The following is a 22,788-nucleotide window of genomic DNA, read 5'->3' as shown; positions in this document are numbered from 1 at the left end:
TCTGATGAGAAGTAGGTCAATACAAGACCCAGAAAGATGTGAGGAGTTTTCATCCAAAGTCAAACCCCCATTATGTGTTGCACCAAATCCTACAAAGTTGTAACGAACTTCAAAGAAGAAAAAAGTCAGAGGTTGACAAACTGATGAGAGACTGGATCCTTTAAAGTTTAGAGATGTGTTAGAAATAATGTTAGATGAATTACTTTTTTCAAGACAGTTGCAACATTCACAAACAAATTCATGTGCTCCTGCAAATCATACTGTTGAGGAGTCAGTTTTGCTTTGGCAAATCCAAACTTTTTCCAAATCTATAATATCAACAGTAAAACACTGCTATACAGTGTGTAGTCAGAAATAACTCCGAAGCTGTGTCAGGTTATGTGAAATGAAAGATAATAAAGTGGGTTAATAAAACAACTGAAGAACAAGTGACATTTGAAATTTGACATTTCCCCAAATGTCACCTGCTGTATCTGCGATGGTATTAAAACAGCAGGCCGCTTATTCATAGCAATAAGTCAGACAACTGAAATCCTTCCAATGATGAGTTTAGCCATTACCCAAAAGTATGGACTGCATTATAGCAGGAACAGCCATGTACAGGAAACAGCCCAGCAGCACCAGGAAGAGCAGCAGGAGAGCAGTGACGGAGAAATAGAGGGAGTGTTGCCGCATCAGCCTCAGTCCTCCGATGAGGCAGGACGGGTAGACGCAGCATCCACATATGTTTCTGTGCGTGTGCGCCTCCAGCTGCCTCTCCAGAGCGAAGCAGCACGACGGTGATGTAGGGACGGCCTGAAGTTCAGGGCCGGGACTGGTGATGAGGGAGGGAGCAGGCTCACAGACACTGTGAAAGTAGGACTCCTCCTGCAGCCTCCTGATCTCCCACTGTGGGAAGGGGGTGGTCTGTCGACAGAAGGGGCACTGCAGCCGGCCCGGGTCCTTGGCCCTCTTCATGATGCCGGCTATACAGCGGTGGCACAGTGTGTGGTTGCAGTGGAGCAAGGTGACGCGGTGATCCTCATGTGAGTCGAACAGCTCGCTGCAGATGGGGCATTCGTGCCGACTGCTGTCACTGAACACGCTCCCGACACTTCCAGTGCAGCCGGGCTGATCCCTGCCAGCCGATTCCAGCTCTTGTGGAACAGATGTCTTTCGGTCAGCACCATCTGTCGTTGTTTGCGTGTCTGCTTTGTGATTCTCATCACGGTTGTCCTGATGTTTGTGCTGAAGCAGAGGCTGCATGACTGAGTCGCTCTCATCTTCTTGCTTTTCCGCTCCCCTTGTCGCGTATGAAACTCTGACGGTGACTTCTTCCAGTGTAACAACTACTTCCTCCTCAGTGTCGAAGAATTCTGACTCAGCCATCCTTCGTAATGAAAAATATTTTTCCTTCTTTTCCTGTTTGTTGGATTGATTTAACGCAGCCCTAACACAAGCTCAGTATGTTTCCTCATTACAGCAGGTCTGCTTTCTTCCTTGACAAAACTAAACTGAGCTAATTGTTGAGGTAATGCTTCAGTATAACAAAGGTAACACAGTTCTCTCCCACCATAAACCCAGATAAGATAAGCACATTCACAGATAAGGAGTGCTAAGCAATAATCTGAGCCTTAGAGAAGTGCCACAGGCCAAGTAGAACAGTGAACATTTTACTGTCACGCTCAATTTAACACACTAACAAATTCAGTGCAATGGAAAGCTTTTGCCAGTTCAGACATGCATGAGCAAACACATTACAGCTGAGAAGACTTATTCTGCATATTTATATAAACATTACATTTGTAGATTAGCCAGTTACGGAAATGCATTTTAATATCGAGAGGAACTCATCCCGCTATTCACAGGACGTATTGTGCTTTCCAACATTCCTGGTTATTTGCTTTGAAATGTGTCCTCTCTCTTCTACGACCACCTGACGGTCTAACGGAAATTAAAATGTAATGTCAAGCAGTCCCACACAAAATGAAAATGATTGCTTTTATAGTTCCGTCATCTCTTCGAGAGGACACAGTAGCATTTAATAAAGCCTCACAGCACTGAAGTCGGTGATTAAATCAGTAACCAGTTGATAATGTGCACCAGGAGAAAATAAACAAAGAGAAATGTAATGTTTAAACTGCACGTCCGTCTGACAAAATATTAAGAGTAACAATATATAGATTATGAGACATAAATGATCAGAAAATGATTTGAATAAATTTTTTTTCTCAAAAACCTGCAACAGAATGACATGCAAAATGTAATAACCCTTTATAATAAATCTGAGCCAGACAGGAAAGCAAACTATTAAATCAACACAATCATTGATGAGACAATGACTTTTAATGAGAATGCAGAGAGCATTTTTAAGAAAGCTAACCGACGACTGTTCTCAGGAGGCTGAGGGGTATTGGTGTTAGCCAACACATTCTTGAAATGAATCCCATCATTTAACAGAACAGCTTGGTATGGCTACCTGAGTGTAAAGAGCAAACACATGCTCTCTAAGACTGTTAACGTTGCAGAGAAGGTGATTGGCAAGTCACAAAAACAACTTTGCAATGTATTTGACAGTGCTGTTCACAGGACGGCTAAACACATAGTTGTCGATACCTCACACCCACTGCACTCAGAGTCTGAAGTGCTTCCGTCCGGCCGTCGATTTAGGGCCCCAAGGGCCAGCCGGAACAAACACAAGAAGTCTTTTTATTCCCTATGGTGTACAGGCGTTGAACACAAAATGACTGCAGCTTGCATGGAACACTTGTTACTCATTTCTTATCTTATAAGATTTGCTCTGTGGTATTTATTTATTTTACCTATCTGTTGCTACCTGCTCATTTCCTCTATCGTACGTTGTACATGTTGTATGTTTTTAATGGCGTGGCTTGTTATGTGGATTGTATGTATTTTTTATTTTTATTTTTATCATACCTCCTTTGGGAGAAGCCGAAGACAAATTTCCACCTAGGTGGAAAATAGAATAAATCAATCATGTAGGCCTAATCCTAAAAAAGAAACTCTTTGCATACTGACATGAATCTGCAGGTAAAAAAAGTAAGAATATAACTGTATATCTACAAGGTGTACTTTTCACATACCAATCATCATCCGTCATAATTACACTTAAAAAGGACCGCGTCATAATTTGTTGCCATATGTGCAACATTATCTAACAGACACACCACTGTACATATAGTTAGGCTTGTTAAAAGGCCAGTATTTTACACTTTTCCTGTGTTTTATTTGAAGTGTTGATCCATAAGACGATACGTTTGTGGTTTTAGGAACCAAAAACCATTTCAGTGTAGTTTTACATCCCCCTCCTCCATCTCCTTTACATCATTTGAATAGAAATCACAAAATTAAAAAAGGATTGTGGGTTAGTTTGGGAGTAGTGGGATGTTGTGAATTAAGACAGAGCAGTGACATTTATGGCTACAGCGAGTTCCCAGATACGGATCCTGAGCGCAGGTTTTACAGGTGCAGTATTATAAACTCCACCTAATTCCCTCTAAAATCTGAAATTTAAAGTTTATACATTAATGTTTGTGCATGGGTTAAAACAGATGAGGTGCAAAGTGTTAATAAGTGAGCTTTGGAAGTGCTGGTAGATGTAAGCCAGGCTTGATATTTCCGGTCTCTTTGCTCAACTAATTTAATCATCTCCTTGCCTCAACTCTGTATTTAACACACAGACACGACTGATATCAATCTTATCATCTTTGTCTTGGAAAGTAAGCAAAGAAGTGTATTTCCCAAAATGTTGATACTAAACTGCAGCAGCACGAAATACCACTGGATTATTTCTTAATCAAAGTTTTTTTTTCTCTCTACAGAGAGAAACACAGGTAAGAAAAATTGGTGAAGTGGTCCTTTAAGTTGTCATCACTCACCGCTACATCGGCTGGCTGTAACCTGAGATTTCAATCAGAAAACAAACACACCTGCCATTATACCTGTGGTTTAGGGAGAGCCTGGTTTGATTACACATTCAATATCTAATCTTGCAGTTTGGGAGATTAAACATTTCTAATGCAGAATCAGAAAATTGATACCAACTCAAACCAGAAGCATGTGGTTTATATTAACTCCAATCAGGAAAAAACCCTCACACACCAGCTGAAACAGTCACTAAAGCAATCTAAAGTCTGTAACTGATATACACACACACATATATATATATATATATATATATATATATATATATATATATGTGTGTATGTAATTATCCACATTTTGCAGAGTAAAATAGTTTTGACAATCTTTTTTTCAGCATCACAAAAAGGCAATTCTGGTGTTCTTGTTATTGCATCCAAAGAAAAGGAGGTTTTCAGGTATAAAGTAAATTTGGGTCTTAAAAAATAAGGCCAACCTCATCCCACAAACAGGTCAGACCTCCTTCCCTCCTCTAATTTATTATACGTGACAGATAAAAATAGATCTTGGACTCCCACCTCCGAGACATCTGATTAATGTCAACCCTGGCCTGACGTCTTCTCCGCTGATCTCTCCTCCTGTGGTCCAGAGAGGTCAAAAGTCTAAAGTGTCGTGCTGGTATCGCAGCCGCGGGCTGTTCTCGCTGTAGAACTGACTGAACCACCGCCTGTGCTTCTGGATGGCTGAGTCTTCCTTCACGAGAAGTGGCTTGGAGATGTACTTCTTATTGTTCCAGATCATTACATCCCGCTCAAACTATAGACACAAAATACAAACAGGTCACTGCACAAGACTTGTAAATCATGAATACAAAAAAGCTACAAGAAAGGACTGAGGATGAGGACGAGGACTGAGTGTATATGATAACTGATTCAGACTTACAAACACACTTTGCGCTCACCACTTCCTCTACCCTCCTTTATTTCCACTGACCACTTGATAATCCAGCAGATGGTATGGCGGCAGAAGACTTATTATAGTTTATCAGCGGGGGTTTCTGTGTCAAGTGTTGCTGATTAAATGTCACTCCACAGTTCCTCCATCAGCTGCTGAGATTTGGCATTTCAGTCCACACTCAGACTCCACCTCTTCAACTAAACCTTTAAGAAATGAGCTTCCTCTGGTGATCTTTCTTTGTGTTAAAACCACATGGGGAAACAAAATGACAATAATTTACTGAAATTAATTGTAATTTTATCATCTCTCTTTTTTTTTTTTTTTTTTTTTTTTTAATTATTCTTTGAAGCAGAAACACAACCTGTCTTGTGTTTGATCAAATAGTTTTATCTTGTAGCTGTCAAACTTATTTTAGACCCACTCTGGAGGCAACGCCGTGGGCATCCAATTTAAGTTTACCATTCAGAAAAATACTTTTCCCCCTTTTCTTGTGAGCCACCTTCTTAGTTTTCATTTTTTCACAGCTAATTATCAAGTTTAATGAGGATTATTTACACCTTCTCTGTGACTGTGTGGTGTTACTTCTGGTGGTAACGTGGAGGCAGAATCAAATTAAACACAGAGTGGGAGGCAAGTAAACACAATTCCCAAGTTCACAAGCCTCAAATCAAGTTTTTTGAGGTCAGGTGACCTTGACCTTTGACCTTTAGCCTCCAAAATCTAAGCATTTTAAGTCCAAGTGAACATTTGTGCCACATTTGAAGAACTTCCCAGGCGTTACGGAGATATCGCGTTCATGAGAATGTGACAGACGGACGTATGGACAACCCAAAAACATAAAGCCTCCGGCCCTGACTGTCACCAGAGGCAGAAACAAATGATAAGTGGAGCTTTAACTTTTTTTCTTTCCAGATATAATAGAAAGACGGTGGATTCAGACTTCTCCCCCCCGTGATGCAGCTGCTCAGATCTGACAATGAAAGACTGTGTTAGAGTGAAAGATGAAGGCGAGTGTGTACTGCACCTGAACACACTCTGCACTGAGGATGAACTTGGGCACCGGAGGCGGGATGTTAGACTGATAGAAGATGGTGTGTGAGACGCACTGCAGCAGAGGCTCCACTGGAGTCACACAGTGCATGATTACACCACGGCCCAGGAAACTGTGGTCAAACAGCAGAAACACCACGCCTGGACCCACCTGAACAACAAGCAAAAATATGATCATCAGCCTGGAAAGATGTGCAATGATGTGCATAATCTGCTGATTGCTGTTGATATACCCATCATGTTGTTTTATGCACTAGATTCATCATTTACAGCCCCACACTGTAAAAGGATTTGTGTTGTTAATACAGTAAATTACTGTGAAACAGAGTGATGGTGTTTAAGAGTAGGGTACTGTAACACATGAGGCATTATGGGAATCTTGTCATGGGCTGAAACATATATTTTAGGTTGTTTCTGTCAGGTTTTGCAGAGTTAGGACCCAAACGTAAGGTCTTTTAATAACAAAAGGAAACTTACAAAACTGGTGAAAATGCTGAAAACTCAAAATCCAAAATGTAGGCAAACAGGATACAACAGGGGAAGACTGGAACAAAAAAGGAGTACAACAGAAAATCCAAATACTAGAACAGGAGCAGTGACACGACGGAGAGCAACAGGAGTAAAACGGGACAAACTGACAGACGCAAAGGGAAGCACAGAGACTAAATAGACACAAGGGAGGCAAAGGTGATTGAACACAGGTTAAACACATTAGGGCGGGGCAGACAATCTTAGAGGAGGGAAACAGGACAAAGACAGGAAGTGAACTAACCACACTAACACACGGTTCCTTGTTTCAAAAATAAAACAGGAAATAACCCTAAAGTCCAAATAAAAGAGTCCGATCATAAGGTCCAAAAAGTGTTCAAACATAAATTGTCCATCAGTGAGCCTGCACCTTACTGTATTTTTGTAAGGCAAACTGCCAGTTCACAACTTGCTGACAGATGAACAAATGGCCAACGTCACTCTTCAAAAACAGAAATGATGCTCTTTAGAAGACTTTGACGGTGGATTTGTGGCGGAGCTTCAGTATGTTGAATTGTTCTGCTTGTGCAATGAGGCTGATTTGTTTGTTTTCATCTGAATCCCATTAACATTAAAACAACACCCGCTTGTGAGACACCCCTTTTTATGTCACAGCATCGCCGCAGGGACACACATGCTGTTTGTTTTTCTGTATGAAGTCAGTAAAGTTCGGTTTCCCTCGTCCATATCAGACTTTATTATGAAACTTAAAAGGCTAAACTGATCCTAGAGCTGCTTCAGACGGTTCAGGCTTGGCGACCCTGATCACAGGTGTGGCACAGTAAGTTACTGTTTATTTTGTTTTACAATACTGTACTGTTTTCAATGACTGCATTTTACTGTTTATGAAAATAAAAGCACAGGTTTTTCTACTATAATTGTCTTGCAGTGAGATACTGCAATGTAAATAGCATCCACTAAGCTACTGTAAATATCATGGTAATGTGTTTACAGCGTATCAGTTAAGGTTGGTAATCAAAATGATTAAATGTGTTTTGGATTATTTAACATCAAATAACCTTGTTACAAAAATGATAATTCTCAAATGTCTTGATATTGCAGAACAAGTCCTTTTACACTCAAGGTTAATCCCAATAATTACCCCCTCTCCTATCGTCATGCATTTCATATCATCCTACAATAATTGTACTGTCCACCCAGTCTCTCTTGGTGGTTTCAGAGTGCACTTATTCACTCAGTTCATCAGTCAAGATAAAAAGAGACAGACTGCACTACAGAACGTGGTGTTTCTTTTGCATCAGACCAGTATTTTTCTCAGATGTAGTTACACGGACACTGCGTTCAGGCCACTGTTGCTCTACACTGGAGACTGAGGGAGATTTTCAGTTCCTGCTGGTTTTGTAATAGACAGTTTTGTTATAACACACACAGTCCACATCTGTCAGGCTCTGTACTTTTGTACTGAATGGTTAAAAGTTGAGTGGGAAATCATGTTAAGCCAAGTTAATGTTAACTTCTCATCTAAACTCAGCAGCTATTTAAAGACTTTCAGGCCTGTGGTCTTCAGTTGAAGCACAGCAGATATTTTTCATCTACGACCTTGTGAATGTGGCTGAACTCCTTTTTTATTTATTTTCAACTGTATTATTGATTAGATTATTGATTATTCTGTCAATATAATTTAGAGTCAATCACAGGAAATGATGTACTGACTACATATTCTACTTTGAACTTAACAGTACCTGTCTGGCCACAACGTGAACATCCAGCAGAGACCAGTGGTGTCCGAACACAGTCAGAGAGTGTTTCACCAGCATCTGAGAACAATGCTTGTTGGGCTCTGCCTCTGGTTCCCATTGAACCTTGAATAAACACACACACATGCACACACACACAAAGTACGTATAGTGGCAGAAGTGCACTGTTAAATACGATGATCATTATACCTTTTAAAAAGAGTCACCTATTCAGCCTCCTTATCTGCAAGAGCATCTCACCTTCCAGTCATGTCGCACAAATTCCCAGATTTTGCTGTTGGTGTAGCGCAGATCTACGCCGCTGACGATGCCCGGCGTGTGCAGGTGATTGAGGTGAGCGATGTCTGCTGCATTTTCAGGAATCTCCTATAGAGAGGAGAGGTCACCGTGAAACATTGTCACCATTGTGTTAAAAGATTAGTGTCCGAAGCATCTACGCTGCCTGGTGTTGTTGGGTACTGAGTTCATGTACAGCTACAATAGGTGGATTTTCTGAAGACTGAAGGTGAACAGATGTTTGGAGCTCATGGTCATTTGTCCCTCCTTGCTCTCTGGTCTCTGAGACACTGAGGGAAGATTATGTTGAGAAAACCTGACAAAATAAACCACTTAATCTCAACCAAACCGTGCTCATGCTACATATATAAAAAACACATGCACACATATGCACCCACCTGTATGTGAGCGTTGACAAAATGTTCAGTTCTCCCCCGGTAGACCCACTCTCCCTTTGTGATCTCCTGCTGCTCTGGCACCTTCCAGTGAGGATCTTCTCCATCACAGTGAAACCACACCAGGACCTGGCCGTTGACCTCGCAGCTTGGCCAGCAGCGCACCCTGGCAAACTCTGGCACTGAAGGACAAAATCAAAATTGAATCTTATTTCAAGTGTTTTTAATCAGGACGCGTAAAGAGAAGTGTTAAATTTCATTTTGGCAATCCACTGCTCATTCCTAACAGTGGATGTTCAATAATCAATAACTGTTTCACCATCTATCCATCAACATATCAACAACAAATAGAGCTGGTCTGGTGACTTATACTAATGTTATGTTTAAACAACATAGAAAATGACACAATACCATATTCTTACATCATTATAGTTACTGAGCATAGTCATGCTACCCAATTTCCATCAGTTCGGGGCCATTCTCGGAGCAAATTGACCAGATTTTCACAAATTTGCTGTAAATGTTCATGTTTCACCTGGATTTTTTTTGACCCCTTACCTTATTCTTTCTTTTTTTTATTCATTTATTTTAGATAATGAATGTTTAAGAGCTTTTTCTCAGTTGTAAATTGACAAAACCATCCCCATCACTTCATACCTTTTTCTGCGTAGGGGATCCTCACACATTTGCCATCGTCCCCACGAAACTGCCATCCGTGAAACGGGCACTCTATGCAGCTTCCCACCACCCGTCCCCCAACAGCCAGGTTGGCACCCAGGTGAGGGCAGTAGGCATCCACCACATAGGCCTTCCCATCCTGGCCTCGAAACACTGCCACCTGCTCACCTGGGATATTTAATTACAGCAGAGGCAGGCTTTTAACACTACCCAGAATCAGGATATATAGGTTCAAGTATGGCTGTACATAACTCTTCGGACAAATCTGTAACAAAAAAACTGCCAAATTGTTGCACAGTGGATAAAAGGAAGGAACATATCACATGCAACATATTCCTTAATTATTTCTTAGAACATGCTCCAATTATTCTGAGATATTTAGTGAATTATGACGTGAGACTTTGACAAACAAGCATTGTGTGTACTTGCTGATCAGAGATAAAACCATAGATTAGAGTGTTATATTGTGCCAATAGATTTTGACTTTTGGTAATGCGTGTGATTCACTGCTGGTCTTTCAGTAACCCTGATGGTTGTCAGTTCACCTGGTCTCTGTTGTCTCAGGCGGGAGTGTAGCGAAGCTCGGTTGCCAGGAGAGACGAGCTCATTTCACAAAGTTTTCAGTATACATTTCAGACACAAACGCCTACAGCCTTTGTTAGAGTAGTTCACACACTAGAGTGCTTAGTGATGCTTTCTTTTTCAAACAAAGTCTCATTGTTTCTGGTCAAACACGCCTGCAACTGCTTGTTTGAATTAAAAGTGTCATGGAGGTGGATGTTGTAGTTACTAACATTAATTGAATAACCACATAATGGTAGTAAAGCTGCAGCGCACACCCTGTAGGTGTGGATGTGGGTGCCATCTGTATGGTCGGTTATATGTCAGCCTGGTGATAGACTGGTGACCAGTCCTGGGTGTAACCTGCCTCTCGCCCAGTGTCAGCTCATGGGAATCAAAGGATAAGCTGAATAGCTGATGGACGGATGCTTGATTGTAAAGCTGCAAGTAACGATTATCTCATTATCAATTAATCTGCTGATTACTGATTAATTTTGACAGATAAATGGTTTTGCCTTGTCAATAAAATGTTGTAAAAAAATTGTGATTTCCTTTTTGATTATTTCTGTCTTAAGAGCACTTGACCTCTTTGTGTTTATAGAGGTCTGACAGCCAATCCCTCCTGCATCAGGTCTCTCTCTGATCAATAATATGACAGCCTCGTCATTCCCAGCTTTAAAGCTGTTGATGTGTCATGTCTATGTCTCTGTGCTGCTTGATATGTAGCAGCTGTGTTATACAGTTTAAACTTTTCGATCATGCTGTTATTTATTTAGGCACATTTTCATTGCGACACATGATGTAAAACAGATACATGCTTCACATTTTAAATGTGTTCTTCTCGTGTTGATATGCGGTGGGAGCGTTTGATCTCCTCACGGAGTTTCTTTGAGTTTGAGTTCAAAAAGGTTTCAAAGAGTGTTCGCTGCTTTCATGTTTCTGTCACATTACCTGTCACAAACAAACACAGTGTATGAAAGCTTCCACACCTGAAAAAATATATCCACCAGTAAAAAGAGTCACCGGCTCTTGCAGCGTGTTTCACCGTACACTTGTAACCATTGATCATTTTTGTCACCAATTCATTAACTATTGTTTCAATCAACTGATCAATCATCTAATCTATAAAAATGGTTAAAGATATGAAAACTTCTCATCTGTGTGTGATGTGATGTTCTCACATTTGAGAAGCTGGAGCTAAAGAATATTTTGTGTTTTTCTTTGACACTGAAGATGAAGAAAGAAACAATCAATTTATCTAAATTTTGGTCAATTAATTTTCTTAATATTGATTAATGGACCAAATAACCAAATTAAAACATACTGTATTTGAAAGTAGTTATTTAAATGGTGTTGTATGACTGGAGGTTTGCTCTGTTGTCAGGGAGATCAGTCCGTTGATGGGATAAAATCATAGCACATGACAAAAGAACTGTCTCCATGACAACTGAGCAAACTCAGTCCATTGAAGAAGACTTTGTGATGTGGTTGAGAGCTTGGGTTGGATTTTTTTTTTCTTTTTTTCTTTTTTCCGTCAAACTACTATTTCTGTGGTCGAGAATAAACTTTCATGTTTAATATTGTAGTAGATGTTAATTGACTGTATGTACTGACACATGTGATCATGTGTTGAAGGACTTATTTATATTGTGGATATTTTACAGCTAATGTAGCAGGTTATTAAAGCTCTTACAGACTGAAGGTGTGATGCATCTCAGTGGTTGCCAAAGTGGGGATTAAGGATTGCCAGAAAACCACCAGGGTGTGTTGGCATGTTGGAAAACATTTAATAAAGTACGGACTGAACTCTGTCTGTGATGCTAAATATACAGTAGGAATATATATAATAGCATTTTATTTTCCTTATATATCCCTCTCTTTTCTCACTCTCTAGTGCCTTTCAGCACAAGTTTCCCCTCCGGCTACGGCTGCCGCGATTAGTCGCCATAATCGACGACTTCGACTATGAAAATGCGTTGACGTCAATATCTTACGTGACGAGTCGTTTCCCATTGATACATTGAACTATTTGTGGCGGCAAGTCATTATTAACTGCCATATATTTATTTTCTAAATCACCTAAGGTCACACTTCTTCTCTGCTGCTAACTCTCTGCAGATAACTGAGGATTACTGGAGTTAACGACAACTATCTCTGATCTTTACTGTAATGAAGAGTGCAATAAAAAGTAAAAGGCCAATAAGAACTTTATCCAACAACCTGTTCAACAAGCAACAAACAAACAGTCTTTACACAACAACATGGCGCTGGTTGAGCTAACGGCGAACTGTTAGGAAACGTTACAATGGAAGCAGTCTGTCTGTAGTCTGACTGATTAACGTGGCAGATTGTTGTAAACTCAGCAACTGGCGGAGACAAACCAGAACAATCAATTCTAATCTTGTTCTTAATTTATTCTTTTTAACAAAGAAGCAGTAAAAGTCTCAGATGGATCAATATAAGTATGGATAAGATAAAGATAAAATCAGCTGGTTAATGTCTGACTTTGAGAGGACGAGCACATCACAGTTTAAATCCCTTCACTATAATTCTTGTTTAACCAGTGTTATTTTGTGATTATTATTTTTTATGGTGCACGGTGAGCTCAGTCACAAACATGTGAAGGATTACTGATGTCAGTGTTGTCTGTTGGTTAGTAGACAGAGCTTTTTAATATCTTTGTTCCTTGCAGCTGGTAAATACTCTCATAAAGTCAGAAAGTCGTCTGCTGCTACCTGAGAATTCACACTGAATAAGTGTTTGACAAAATGTCTAACCCAGAATCTGGGCTTATGGATCATGCCAGAGTGTCACATAGATTTTCTGGAGGAAAATTAATTGTTAAGATTAATCGTCTATTTGATAAAACAGTGATAGATTAATTGTTAGAAAAAAAAGTCCTCAGTGGCAGCCCTACCTCCAGCCCGTTCTTACTGTCCCACATTATGTTGACCCAAATCAAAACTTGGCTTCCTCCGGGATCTGCATCCTGCTGTGAAAGACTGCAGCGTCTCACTCCTAACCTTTCTCTGTGGTCATCCATTTACATCAGATATTAAATTCTGCCAAGTGTGTCTTTTCCCCCTGTGCTGTTCTCACACGTTGCGCTGTGGTTCAGTTCTGCCCCTACAAACGTGTGTGGTAAGCAGCGCAGTGCTGTGTCACACCTCGTGTGGATGAGCCTCTTTTTGATTTCTCAGAATTGTATTGAGGGAGCCCCTGACCAGGCGCTGCCGGAGCTGGATCAGCAGTTCCTCTTAACTACTGTCATCCAGCCTGCGCTAATCTGGGAGCAATCTGAGCAGTGTATAGGTCAGCCAAAAGTCAAACCAAAGACATTTAATAGCTATAAGTAGAGATCTCCAGATGTGGTGATCTGACTGGGCATAGATCCAATTTGCACACTCATCATACAAAAGTAGTTAGAGATAAACCATTATTGTAATGTCCCTGGAAGATAGTCAGACCAGGAACCATCTAGAGCAGTGACTTTTATATCTGCAAAAACGACAGAGGGATAATTGTGGCAAAAGTCAAAATAAGCATCCAAAGTGACCTATATCTGTTTAAGATCATTTAAAAAAACAATGTGTTGAGTGAGTTAGTTGTGAATATGAAAACTACTGTAACTAAATTGGAGTGCTTGTTTAAATAAGCACCTGAGAATCACACTATTTTGTTTGTGTTGAATGTTCCTAAGCTTCCAATTGTGGCTCATTTGTGTGATGTAATTCACACTTACATGACTACGTTTTGAAAATGCGGCTCTGTTATTCAGAGCAGTTCATCACACTGAGTGACTCATCCGGTTCAGGGACAGATGTGGTTATTGACATTGTCTGCAGTCAATCCTGTCTATATCTTTGATGTAATCAGGAACTCAGAGTTAAACTTTAACTCTAGATTCAATTCGATTACAAAGTCTGTCTCCTACCATCTTAAAAAAAAAAAAAAAAACAGCAAAATGTAGAGTATTCATGTGCAGGCATGGATGGTTCGAGCCAGAATCATGTCTTTCATCACCTGAATCTTCCACCTCTCAGGTCTTCTGCTGGTAGTCTGCTAAGTCCAAAGTAAACATGGAGAAGCAGCATTTAGTTACCATGGCTACCACAAATTTTACCTGAGCTAAGCAAAAAGACTCCCATGGTCAGGCCTTCTGCTGGTGTCAGCACCTTCACTGCCTGTCCCACTGCTGAGCTGAGACATTTGTCTGACATTATAATATCTGCTGAGGTATGTGACCACCTCTCTCAGTGTACTCACTTTGATCTTAGGGAAAGTTGCTGTTTTTTGGGGGGGGGCTCACACATATGAGTTGTTATGTTGTCTTTTTTTTTCAAAATAAATACAATTTAATAATACGTTTTTTGTTTTTTTTTACTAATGCGCCGCACACTAATAATACGGCAGCTGGGGACTTTAGTAGCGGTAATGCAACTACCTCCACTTATCATACCTAGAACTGAGACATTTTTGACCTCGCCTCTCTCCAGCAGGTGTGAGTCCAGCACTCGGTACCAGCCGTTCGGATAAACTGGAGGCAGCTCTCCGGTCTTCCTCCTGCGGCGGACCTCGTTTGCGGCCTGGGCTCTGGAGCGACCGTCCTCTGCGATGTACCCCACATCCTCGAGCGCCTTGGACCGTTCCAGGGGACAGAAGAGCAGCCTGTAGAGCCAGCCCATGGCGAGGAGGGAAACTCCGGCAATGATACAGACCACAGCCCGCGCCGGAGCACCGAGCAGCCCCGTGTCTCTCCATATCGGGGACCCGTTGCCTGCTGAGTCCAGCGGGTCTCCACCTTGTATGATAAGCACTGCGCCCACGCCCAGGCCAACACAGGCGGCTATCTTCCCAGTGGACATGCTCCCGGTGTCACTGTCTCTCTCGCAGGCTGCAGTGACACTCACTCACTGTCTCTGTATGAATGGGTTAGTTTACCGCCGGGCAGTTTTGTGATGATGTGTCGCCCAGGAATGACACGAGCACCTTGGAGACAAGATGCGCCACTTTGTTGCCACACCCAGGGCTTTGAACTGACTGCAGCTGATCATTAACACAGAGGTCTGACCCCCCCCCCCTTTGTCAAACCCAGAGAAAACTGTGAAATTCATTTAATGACAAGTTTAGATAGTTTTTCAGGAACATCACATACACAAAAAGTTCCTCCTCACCAAACTGGGAAAACTATTTCTTTATGGACCTTGGTTTGTGCACCTCTTGTGGAAACAGTAAAGGCTTTCAACAAACTGTTGCCACAAAGTTGGCAGAACATTGTGTTAAATATCATCACTTAGAAAACCTTGAAAAACAGCCCCACAACAAAAAATTCACAAAAGTATGTGGACAGGTATGTCAATATATGGTATATGGTCAGGCCATATTGGCAGTGCTGTAACCTGCAACCTGAGTAGAGCTGACTCATGTTCTGCATGCACCCCCTTGTGGTCTTTTATCAGTAATGCTCTTTCAAGTCATAACTGCAGAGATGCCAGATTGTAATGTAATGTTGACTTCTTGTCCTGTTATTGGAGCAAAACAGTACATTTATTGCACAATGACAATTAAGTAATAAAGTTATTCAAAATGAAATAAAATTCACTATCACACTATCATATGCAATAGTCATTCATTAATTTTTTTATGAACTAATTTTGGTCTGATGATTTTATCTATGGGTCCACACTGCAGGTGCACAGGTGATTGCACCAGCTCTTTATTCTGAGATGTTTGTGGGTAGGCTTGGCAGGACGCTGGTCCAGAAATACACATAAGGCTTATATCAAACATAACTCTTGTTCATCTTGACTTGATCTGCTGGAAATGATGTCCAGAGCTGGTGAATGTAGGCCAGGTCTCCATTGTTGTCAGTCATTCATGTTACATGGCACTTATTGCCTGAGGACAGCTTAAGCTTAATGACCATGGTTAGTGCCAAAAGATGAGTCCTTTTCAAACAGGCGCCCATATTGTGATCAGTAGTGCAGTTGACCTTTAAGGCAAGAGAAGAAAAGGACTGAAATCTTCTCGAAATTCCCAGCTCTGATTTTGTCCACCTTTAAATTCCAGCTCATTATTTTATCAGGGAGTGCTAAAAGATCTATAAAACCAACAAAAAAGCCAGGCGTATTACAGAGGCTGTTTTGTACCTCTCAGGTGAACTTAAGGGGGGTTCATGTTGACAGTCCAGGGGCGGAGGGCGACCAAACTCCAGGATATGGCTATCTCGAGCAGCCCTTTGTTGTGGGGTCTTTTATGGGAACACACACAAACAGAAAAAGATATTTTAGGATATTGCCTCGTTCTAAAATCAAATTTACACATGATACATTTTTATGAACACCCATGGTACACCCACACAGGTGTTTTCACTTATCTCATCGGGATGGCATGTATGAAATTTCATTTACACATTCATTAGTGTTAAGGTGAGTTTGGTGACATCTGCCATCTGTATCAAAGCTTTAGATGTTTCCGAGGACTCACAGATATCAGTTCAGGTGAAATGAATCACTTTGAAATGCTAATGTCATCAGGCCTTTGATGGCACAGGTCACATCTTTTAGTCTGTGAGGGGTCAGAGCTGAAGACTGTGGGCCAATCACCCTGGCAGAGCAGAGTCCTCTCCCATGGGAGCTGACACTTGCCCTTCCTGCACCCTTTTCAAAGATGGTGACATTGTGAGGATCTTCTCCAAATAAGCGGATATTTCATGCACACCCAGGCTATAGCCTCATGCTGGTCCCACAGACCGCAGTTTCCTGTCAAAAGGAACAAAGCAGCTTAGGAAACAGTCACAAAAGTCAGTCTAGCTGGGCATCATCTTCAGTGTTGCTCATGTAAAGAAATAAACTGGCTACTGGGCAAACTGGAGTCTCCAGTGCTCAGGAAGCCCGGACGTCCCACATGGTATCCCAGGTCGAGTTTAGTTTAAGTTTTTTATTTTGGACCAGAATCCTATGAGTGTGAATAACAAACTGTCAGTAGGTTGGTGCTACATACTTATTTTGGAGCCACAGTCATCTTACACCAACGATCTATTACTCAGGTTTACTGAAGACGTTTCTCTTTCCTTACCCTGAAAATACAACACAACCAAATACACAAATATTTGGTTGATTTGGTTGTGTTGTGTGTATTTGCTGCATGTTTGTATTTGGTTATTTTGTGAGTATTTGCAGCACAGGTGTGTTGTCAAATTGATGAAGATGTTTTGTGAATTTGCTTGTGTTTTGTCTATTTGCATGTGTTTTCTTAAGTTGCAGTGCTTTGAGCTCCTACAAATAAAAAAAAATAACATAACCCCTTGACCCAACCAGTCACCTTTTGTGACCATCCTCAACCCAAACAGCCCACAACTCCATTGGGATCTTAAACTTAACCTAACCTAAGAACTAACTCCACCCATGAAGGCCAATGGGAAAGAAACAGGAGAATGGGAAGCATTTTGAACAGAGACTTGCTTTCACACAGTGTGGTAATATAGCTAATGACTGTGTTTTTCCAAAAGTAACCTGTATCCACTCAAGCATAATATAATCAGCTAATGATATTGTAACTTGAAAACAAAGCTAAGCTGCCGCTGAAGACAGTAAGCTAGTTAGCTGGTCATGCTAATGTTAGAGCTGCAAACCCACTGAAATCTATTCCTTGGAATTTTGCCCTTGTTTTTGTTTATTGTTCTTTACTAGAGCCCCACCATCGCTGCTTCAGCATGAGGAAAATTCAATGTTTGACAGGTATGCTACGCTATGCCTTTGTTGCTCTGCTATGATTGGACAGTCGCTATTCAGGAGAGGAGAGACAGTTAGCTGGTTCGCTTGCTCAAAATCTGTGCATTCAACTAAGCTTTTGATGGTTGGGTTTTGCTTTTACTTGATTTTTGGTTGTGTATCAAGTGACTTTTCAATCATTTTGTACTACATACAGTGTCTTATTTAGAAAGTATTTTTGTGACGTCGGATCTAGGGCTTAGGTCCACATTATGTTTAAAAGGTCTTCAGCTGATGTTTATTCATTATGACACCCACAAACAGGTTTTATTCAGACTCTATTTTCCATTAAACATCCACTGCCGACAGTGTTAAAGGTTACCACTTTCGAAGGTAGTCCGGTTGAACCATATAAAAAGCCACCAACTGTTTTTTCACCCACAAGGTTTATTGTACACACTTTTCTATTAGTATCATTGGTGTCTTATTTAAACTAAAAATGCATCACTGAGCATTTGTGGCATGATACCATGGAAGGCTGGGAAGGATGCTGAGCCAAAGGCGAACAAAACGGGACCTCAATTCCTGTCCAATGGAGCTCTCATTCATCTTCGCATTGATGTCCAGGAACTGTTCTCCAGCACTGGTAAATTCAGGCCAGGCCACAGGCACCTTCAGGTTTCCTCTGTTGGGGTCTCTGTGAAAATAAAAAGTGGAAGACATACTTGTGAAAGTATTCATTAGCTTTGTAGTAACATTTTGTAGCTCTTTTTGCAATGTTGCACATGTTTGCACAGTGTGTGTTTTACCCAGTTCTGGCAAAGTTAGTCCAGTATGCAATCATATAGCCAGACAGGTCTCTGTGTCTGTCTCCATAAGCCTTCGGCGTGGTGAAGGGTTTGCCGAACACGAACTGCAGGTCATCAGCGTGGTCAGCGCCCACCCAGTCATGGTAGGGTTTGTCTGGTCCAGCCATTAAACTGGGCTCAGACAACATGTAGGAGTAGGTACGGCCAGACCTGTTAAAGATCAAACATGTCATTCATTCTAATGTGGGACTAGAGGTTCAGTCCAAATGGTAAATCTTTAATTTGAAATAATAATTTAAACTTTAACAGTTACTACAGCAGCTAAAATATGTTTTTAGGGAGGAGAATCAAGCAGTTAGGCTCACCTGGCATTAGCAGCATGCAGGTAAATGGCGGTCTGAATGGGAACTAGGAAGATGTAATCAGTCCCTATGTTCACAGCAGTTCTCTTGATGGTGTCCTGGCTGGGTTTTGACCCCCAGGTGGATGAATACTCAGCAAATGCAACCTCGAAACCAGCCTGCCCCATCTCCTTGGTATAGGCAGCAAGAAGCCGCTTTACATCTTCTCTACAGAGATAATAAGGTAAAGAGCTCCATTAGTGAAAGGAATCTGCAGACTTCCACATTTTCTTTGTTGCGTTCATAGTTTAAATTTCAAAGTTATAGGATTGCACACAACAAAATGCCTCCCCTCTGAGGACAAATCTGCCTTACACAGGAATCTCTTTAGTCTTGTTCTTAAAGGAGGGAATGTCCTGTGAAGTGAAGAGGTGTCCATCCATGTCATTAACCCCAGCGAGGTAGTCTATGTCAGCAGCATTGTGGTACAAGTTGGCTGGCTGATCAGGGAGGAAGTCTCCATCGGCAACAGGAGTCAGACTCAGTTGATTCACACCAGGGTCTGAAATAGATTGAAACAGATATAATAAATAGGCATCATATCTCTTTTTAATTTGTTATTTTTTTGTTGGTAAAACTAAAATTTAGTTTGTTAGATTGCAGCATTATGACGAAATGGCACGAAGATTTCACTATTTCCAGTTTGTAAGATGATTTGTCAATGTTTGGTGATAATGCTCACAGTCTGGGGAGCCTTGTTGGATGCGGGGAAAAGCCATGGTGAGAGTCTCAGCATCAGTTGATTTCAGGCAGGCCACCATCCTGTCATCAGTAGGGCAGCCAACATTTACAGCAACCTGAGCACATGGTATGTAATCAAGCCATGTTTTAAAGTAGGCTAGCAAGATCTCTTCTCACTGCATTCAGGCCAGTGGGATTTGCCTCAGCTACCTTGCCTCAGCTAGGTAAATACCTTTTTGATTCCAACCTTCAGTGTCAGAATCGTTTCAGTCACAGGCCAGAAACAGTTTAAAAGCAGAAAAAATTTTCTTAGAGCTACTTATTTTCTCATTTCCTAAGTATTGCAAGCTGCCTAGAATCACAATGTAACTTATGGCAAAATACTTTCAGGTTTTGCCAAAGCCAACAATATTGTCAACAGTTGATACACTGATAACAATTAGCTATTTCACACACAATTTAGTAAAGGCCAATTCCTACTCAGTAAAGCACTGATATATTTCATGTAAATACCAATGAAATGAATGATTTGTCTGGACTCTGGACTAATTGGTTGACCTTTTACACACAGGTCACAATGTCATCATTAGCAAGTTAACAAACCTACAATAAGGCTACAAAGTTGTTTGTAAAAAAATTCACTGGATTTCAATATGCAACTCAATTGACAAAGTGTGTAACATAGTAACAATAAAATATGTCATCAGACATTTTGTTATTCAGAGTCAGAATTCCAATAATGAATATCAGTGTTGGACGTAAGAATTATTTTGTTAGTTTGTATCTCCACGATACAAATATCTAGAATTAGGATTTCTTGGGGCACCTTGGTGGCTCACCTGGTAGAGCAAGTACCATTAAGGCTTAGTCCTAATCGCAGTGGCCTGGGTTTGAATCCAACCTTTCACCCTTTGCTGCATGTCATCCCCTCTCTCTCTTTCTCCCCAACTTTCCTGTCTTTCTCTCACTGCATCTACAATAAAGGCATAAAAAGGCCCCCCAAAAAAACATTATCCATCTCCATGACATCTGACAATGACCTACCTCCTCTATAACCTTGCGTGGGTTCCTGTTGAAAGCCCAGGGGCAGAAGGCAACACCACTTTGGGAGATGGCTCTCTTGAACAGCCCTTTGTTGTGGGGGGAGAGGGTCTGCATAGGAATAAATACATACAGTATTAAAATTATTTGTAGTTATGTTTATTTGCCATTTACCTAGATTACATGAACCATTAGTTGCAATTTACAAACCCTTATCCTTTATTAGAAAGTGGTGTCATGTGTTTTTGTCTAAAGCCTCTCACCTGAAAGCTAACACTAGCTCCACCTGCAGACTCTCCAAAGAGGGTGATGTTGTCAGGGTCTCCTCCAAATGAGCGGATGTTCCTGTACACCCAGGCGATGGCAGCATGCTGGTCCCACAGACCGTAGTTCCCTGTCATGGTGTGAAATTTTGAGTGAAATGAACAATAACACAGTCAACAAGTCTGCTGACACACAAGCATCAAGACTGGTTTTAACTACTACTTCTCTTGATTCCAGTAACAAAATTATTATAAAGTAACACACAGGATATCGTATGTTTCAGTTCAATTCCCATTAATTGTACTTACCAGGTAAGCCAGAGTCTCCTGTACTGAGGAAGCCCAGCGTTCCCACACGGTATCCCACTGACACCACAATAACATCGCCCCTGTCTGCAATTTCCTGACCGCTGTACAGATAGTTGTTTAGAAAATTTGGTCCCATAGAGCCACCGACCATGAAGCCTCCTCCATAAAACCAAATCATCACTGGGAGGTTTGATGACACTTAGGGAGAACAAAAGAGGCATTTAAAAAAAAAAAAAAATTCCAAGCAACCTCATCTTCTATTTCAACATTTCTAACATTAATATAGAAAAACCCAAAGAGAAGGTACCATGTCGGCCATGAGGAACCCAGATGTTGAGGTACAGGCAATCTTCACTACCAAAAGTTGAAGTCTGGAGCATGTTGGTCTGGAGACATCTACTGGCAAACTTTGTTGCCTTCAGTATGCCTGGGGAGGAAAAGAAAACTGATCATTTGTTCTCAGTGTTAAAGGGGCAATGTTGCAGTGTAAGTGGGATTTCTAAGCTTCCATATGGGCCATACATACATATTCAAATGTTCAGCCCTGTTTCAACGCACCGTCCCAGCCAGGGTGAGGTTTGGGTTTCTCAAAGGTTCCAGGTTTGGCAGCGAAGGGGATTCCTTTGAAAACATCCACAGAGCGGAACAGACTGAGGGGGATATTTCGTCCCTGAACGCTGCCACCTTCTGTCTGCACCACACCCAGCTGGAGACACAGTCAAAAAACAGCTTTTACCTTCAGTGACAGTTTTAAACCATGGTGCCTATTTTAAAAATAAAGTAAATAACATAGTAAATGAAGACATTTTTAAAAAGATATTAACATTACAGAGTAGAAGGTCCATATTTTATAATGAAGGGCAGACTCTGTCAACGTATTATTTATAGTGTTCTGACAATTTATTTAACATCATTACAAGTTAAAATGTATATGCGGCTGTTAAATTTCCATAAATAATTTGAAGTCACATGAAGTCCACAGGGATGAATTCAACTCATTACAAGTGAAAGCGAACACCATTTTAACAACTGTCATGCTTTTGATTCACATATTTGCAATTTCTTATCAGTTCAAATTCTTACAGACTTACAGATGCTGCTGAGGCTGTTCCCAGGGACAAAATGACACCCAACAAAATCTTCAGTTTCTCCATGGCTGTCCAGAAACCAGTGCCTGTTGAGGGCCTTATATACACAAGATCCTCCCTATGAGAGAATTAATGGTAAACATAGCTGTTTCCTCATGTTATACAACCTTGCCACCCTGTTGCCTGACTGACCATGGTTTGACATCTAAACCTATGACCTATGACCTATGATGGGAAACAGCACGGTGTAAAGTCAAGTATCTGAGTATTTTTCTAATCTTATCTAAATTACTAAATACTACTGTAAAATATGGCAAACACAGAACATACTCTGTAGATGTATACATCTTTACACATAACACATAAATACATACACATATACATGACACATAAAAACATGGAAGAGAGGAAGCCCAGCGGTCCTTGGAAAGTTGGTATTGAAGCCCTGCTGTTATTGACT

General features: G+C 41.0%; 2 protein-coding genes across 3 annotated transcripts; both read right to left on the bottom strand.

Moving 5' to 3' along the window:
• Positions 1-1,639: 1,639 nt before the first annotated feature.
• LOC111650147 (cholesterol 7-desaturase nvd) lies at positions 1,640-14,937 on the bottom strand. The gene is made up of 7 exons (XM_023399957.2): positions 14,484-14,937; positions 9,443-9,631; positions 8,789-8,967; positions 8,355-8,480; positions 8,100-8,219; positions 5,843-6,019; positions 1,640-4,677 (listed from the first exon to the last, which is right to left on the bottom strand). Exons 1-7 carry the CDS (start codon positions 14,887-14,889, stop codon positions 4,516-4,518), a joined length of 1,359 nt encoding a protein of 452 aa, XP_023255725.1. The 5' UTR covers positions 14,890-14,937; the 3' UTR covers positions 1,640-4,515.
• Positions 14,938-15,725: 788 nt separating this feature from the next.
• LOC111650145 (bile salt-activated lipase-like) lies at positions 15,726-22,414 on the bottom strand. 2 transcript variants are annotated; one of them, XM_087172227.1, is made up of 12 exons: positions 22,332-22,414; positions 21,799-21,946; positions 21,548-21,667; positions 21,241-21,438; positions 20,932-21,062; positions 20,672-20,779; positions 19,629-19,743; positions 19,262-19,448; positions 18,911-19,114; positions 18,546-18,755; positions 18,304-18,433; positions 15,726-15,800 (listed from the first exon to the last, which is right to left on the bottom strand). In XM_087172227.1, exons 1-12 carry the CDS (start codon positions 22,392-22,394, stop codon positions 15,741-15,743), a joined length of 1,674 nt encoding a protein of 557 aa, XP_087028353.1. In that variant the 5' UTR covers positions 22,395-22,414; the 3' UTR covers positions 15,726-15,740. The 2 variants fall into 2 exon arrangements, with proteins under 2 accessions (XP_087028353.1, XP_023255724.1); XM_023399956.1 differs by lacking the exon at positions 15,726-15,800 and having other exon boundaries at positions 18,164-18,433.
• Positions 22,415-22,788: the final 374 nt, after the last annotated feature.

The sequence above is a fragment of the Seriola lalandi genome, unplaced genomic scaffold, assembly GCF_002814215.2.
Source record: "Seriola lalandi dorsalis isolate HSWRI2012SDOR001 ecotype SW California unplaced genomic scaffold, Sedor1 jcf7180002052129, whole genome shotgun sequence".
NCBI classification, from domain to species: Eukaryota; Metazoa; Chordata; class Actinopteri; order Carangiformes; family Carangidae; genus Seriola; species Seriola lalandi.
Note: the sequence above shows the minus strand (reverse complement) of the source record. Positions and strands in the feature narration are given on the sequence as shown.

Excerpts from the sequence above, each read along its gene's own strand:
- LOC111650147 (XM_023399957.2), bottom strand. The coding sequence starts at position 14,889 with ATGTCCACTGGGAAGATAGCCGCCTGTGTTGGCCTGGGCGTGGGCGCA. Across the intron at positions 9,632-14,483 it reads CAAAAATGTCTCAGTTCTAG|GTGAGCAGGTGGCAGTGTTT; the intron begins GTATGATAAGTG and ends TAAATATCCCAG. Across the intron at positions 4,678-5,842 it reads TCAGTGCAGAGTGTGTTCAG|TTTGAGCGGGATGTAATGAT; the intron begins GTGCAGTACACA and ends TTGTGTCTATAG.
- LOC111650145 (XM_023399956.1), bottom strand. The coding sequence starts at position 22,394 with ATGGAGAAACTGAAGATTTTGTTGGGTGTCATTTTGTCCCTGGGAACA. Across the intron at positions 21,439-21,547 it reads GGTTCCTCATGGCCGACATG|TGTCATCAAACCTCCCAGTG; the intron begins GTACCTTCTCTT and ends GTTCTCCCTAAG. Across the intron at positions 19,115-19,261 it reads AAGACTAAAGAGATTCCTGT|AGAAGATGTAAAGCGGCTTC; the intron begins GTAAGGCAGATT and ends TTATCTCTGTAG.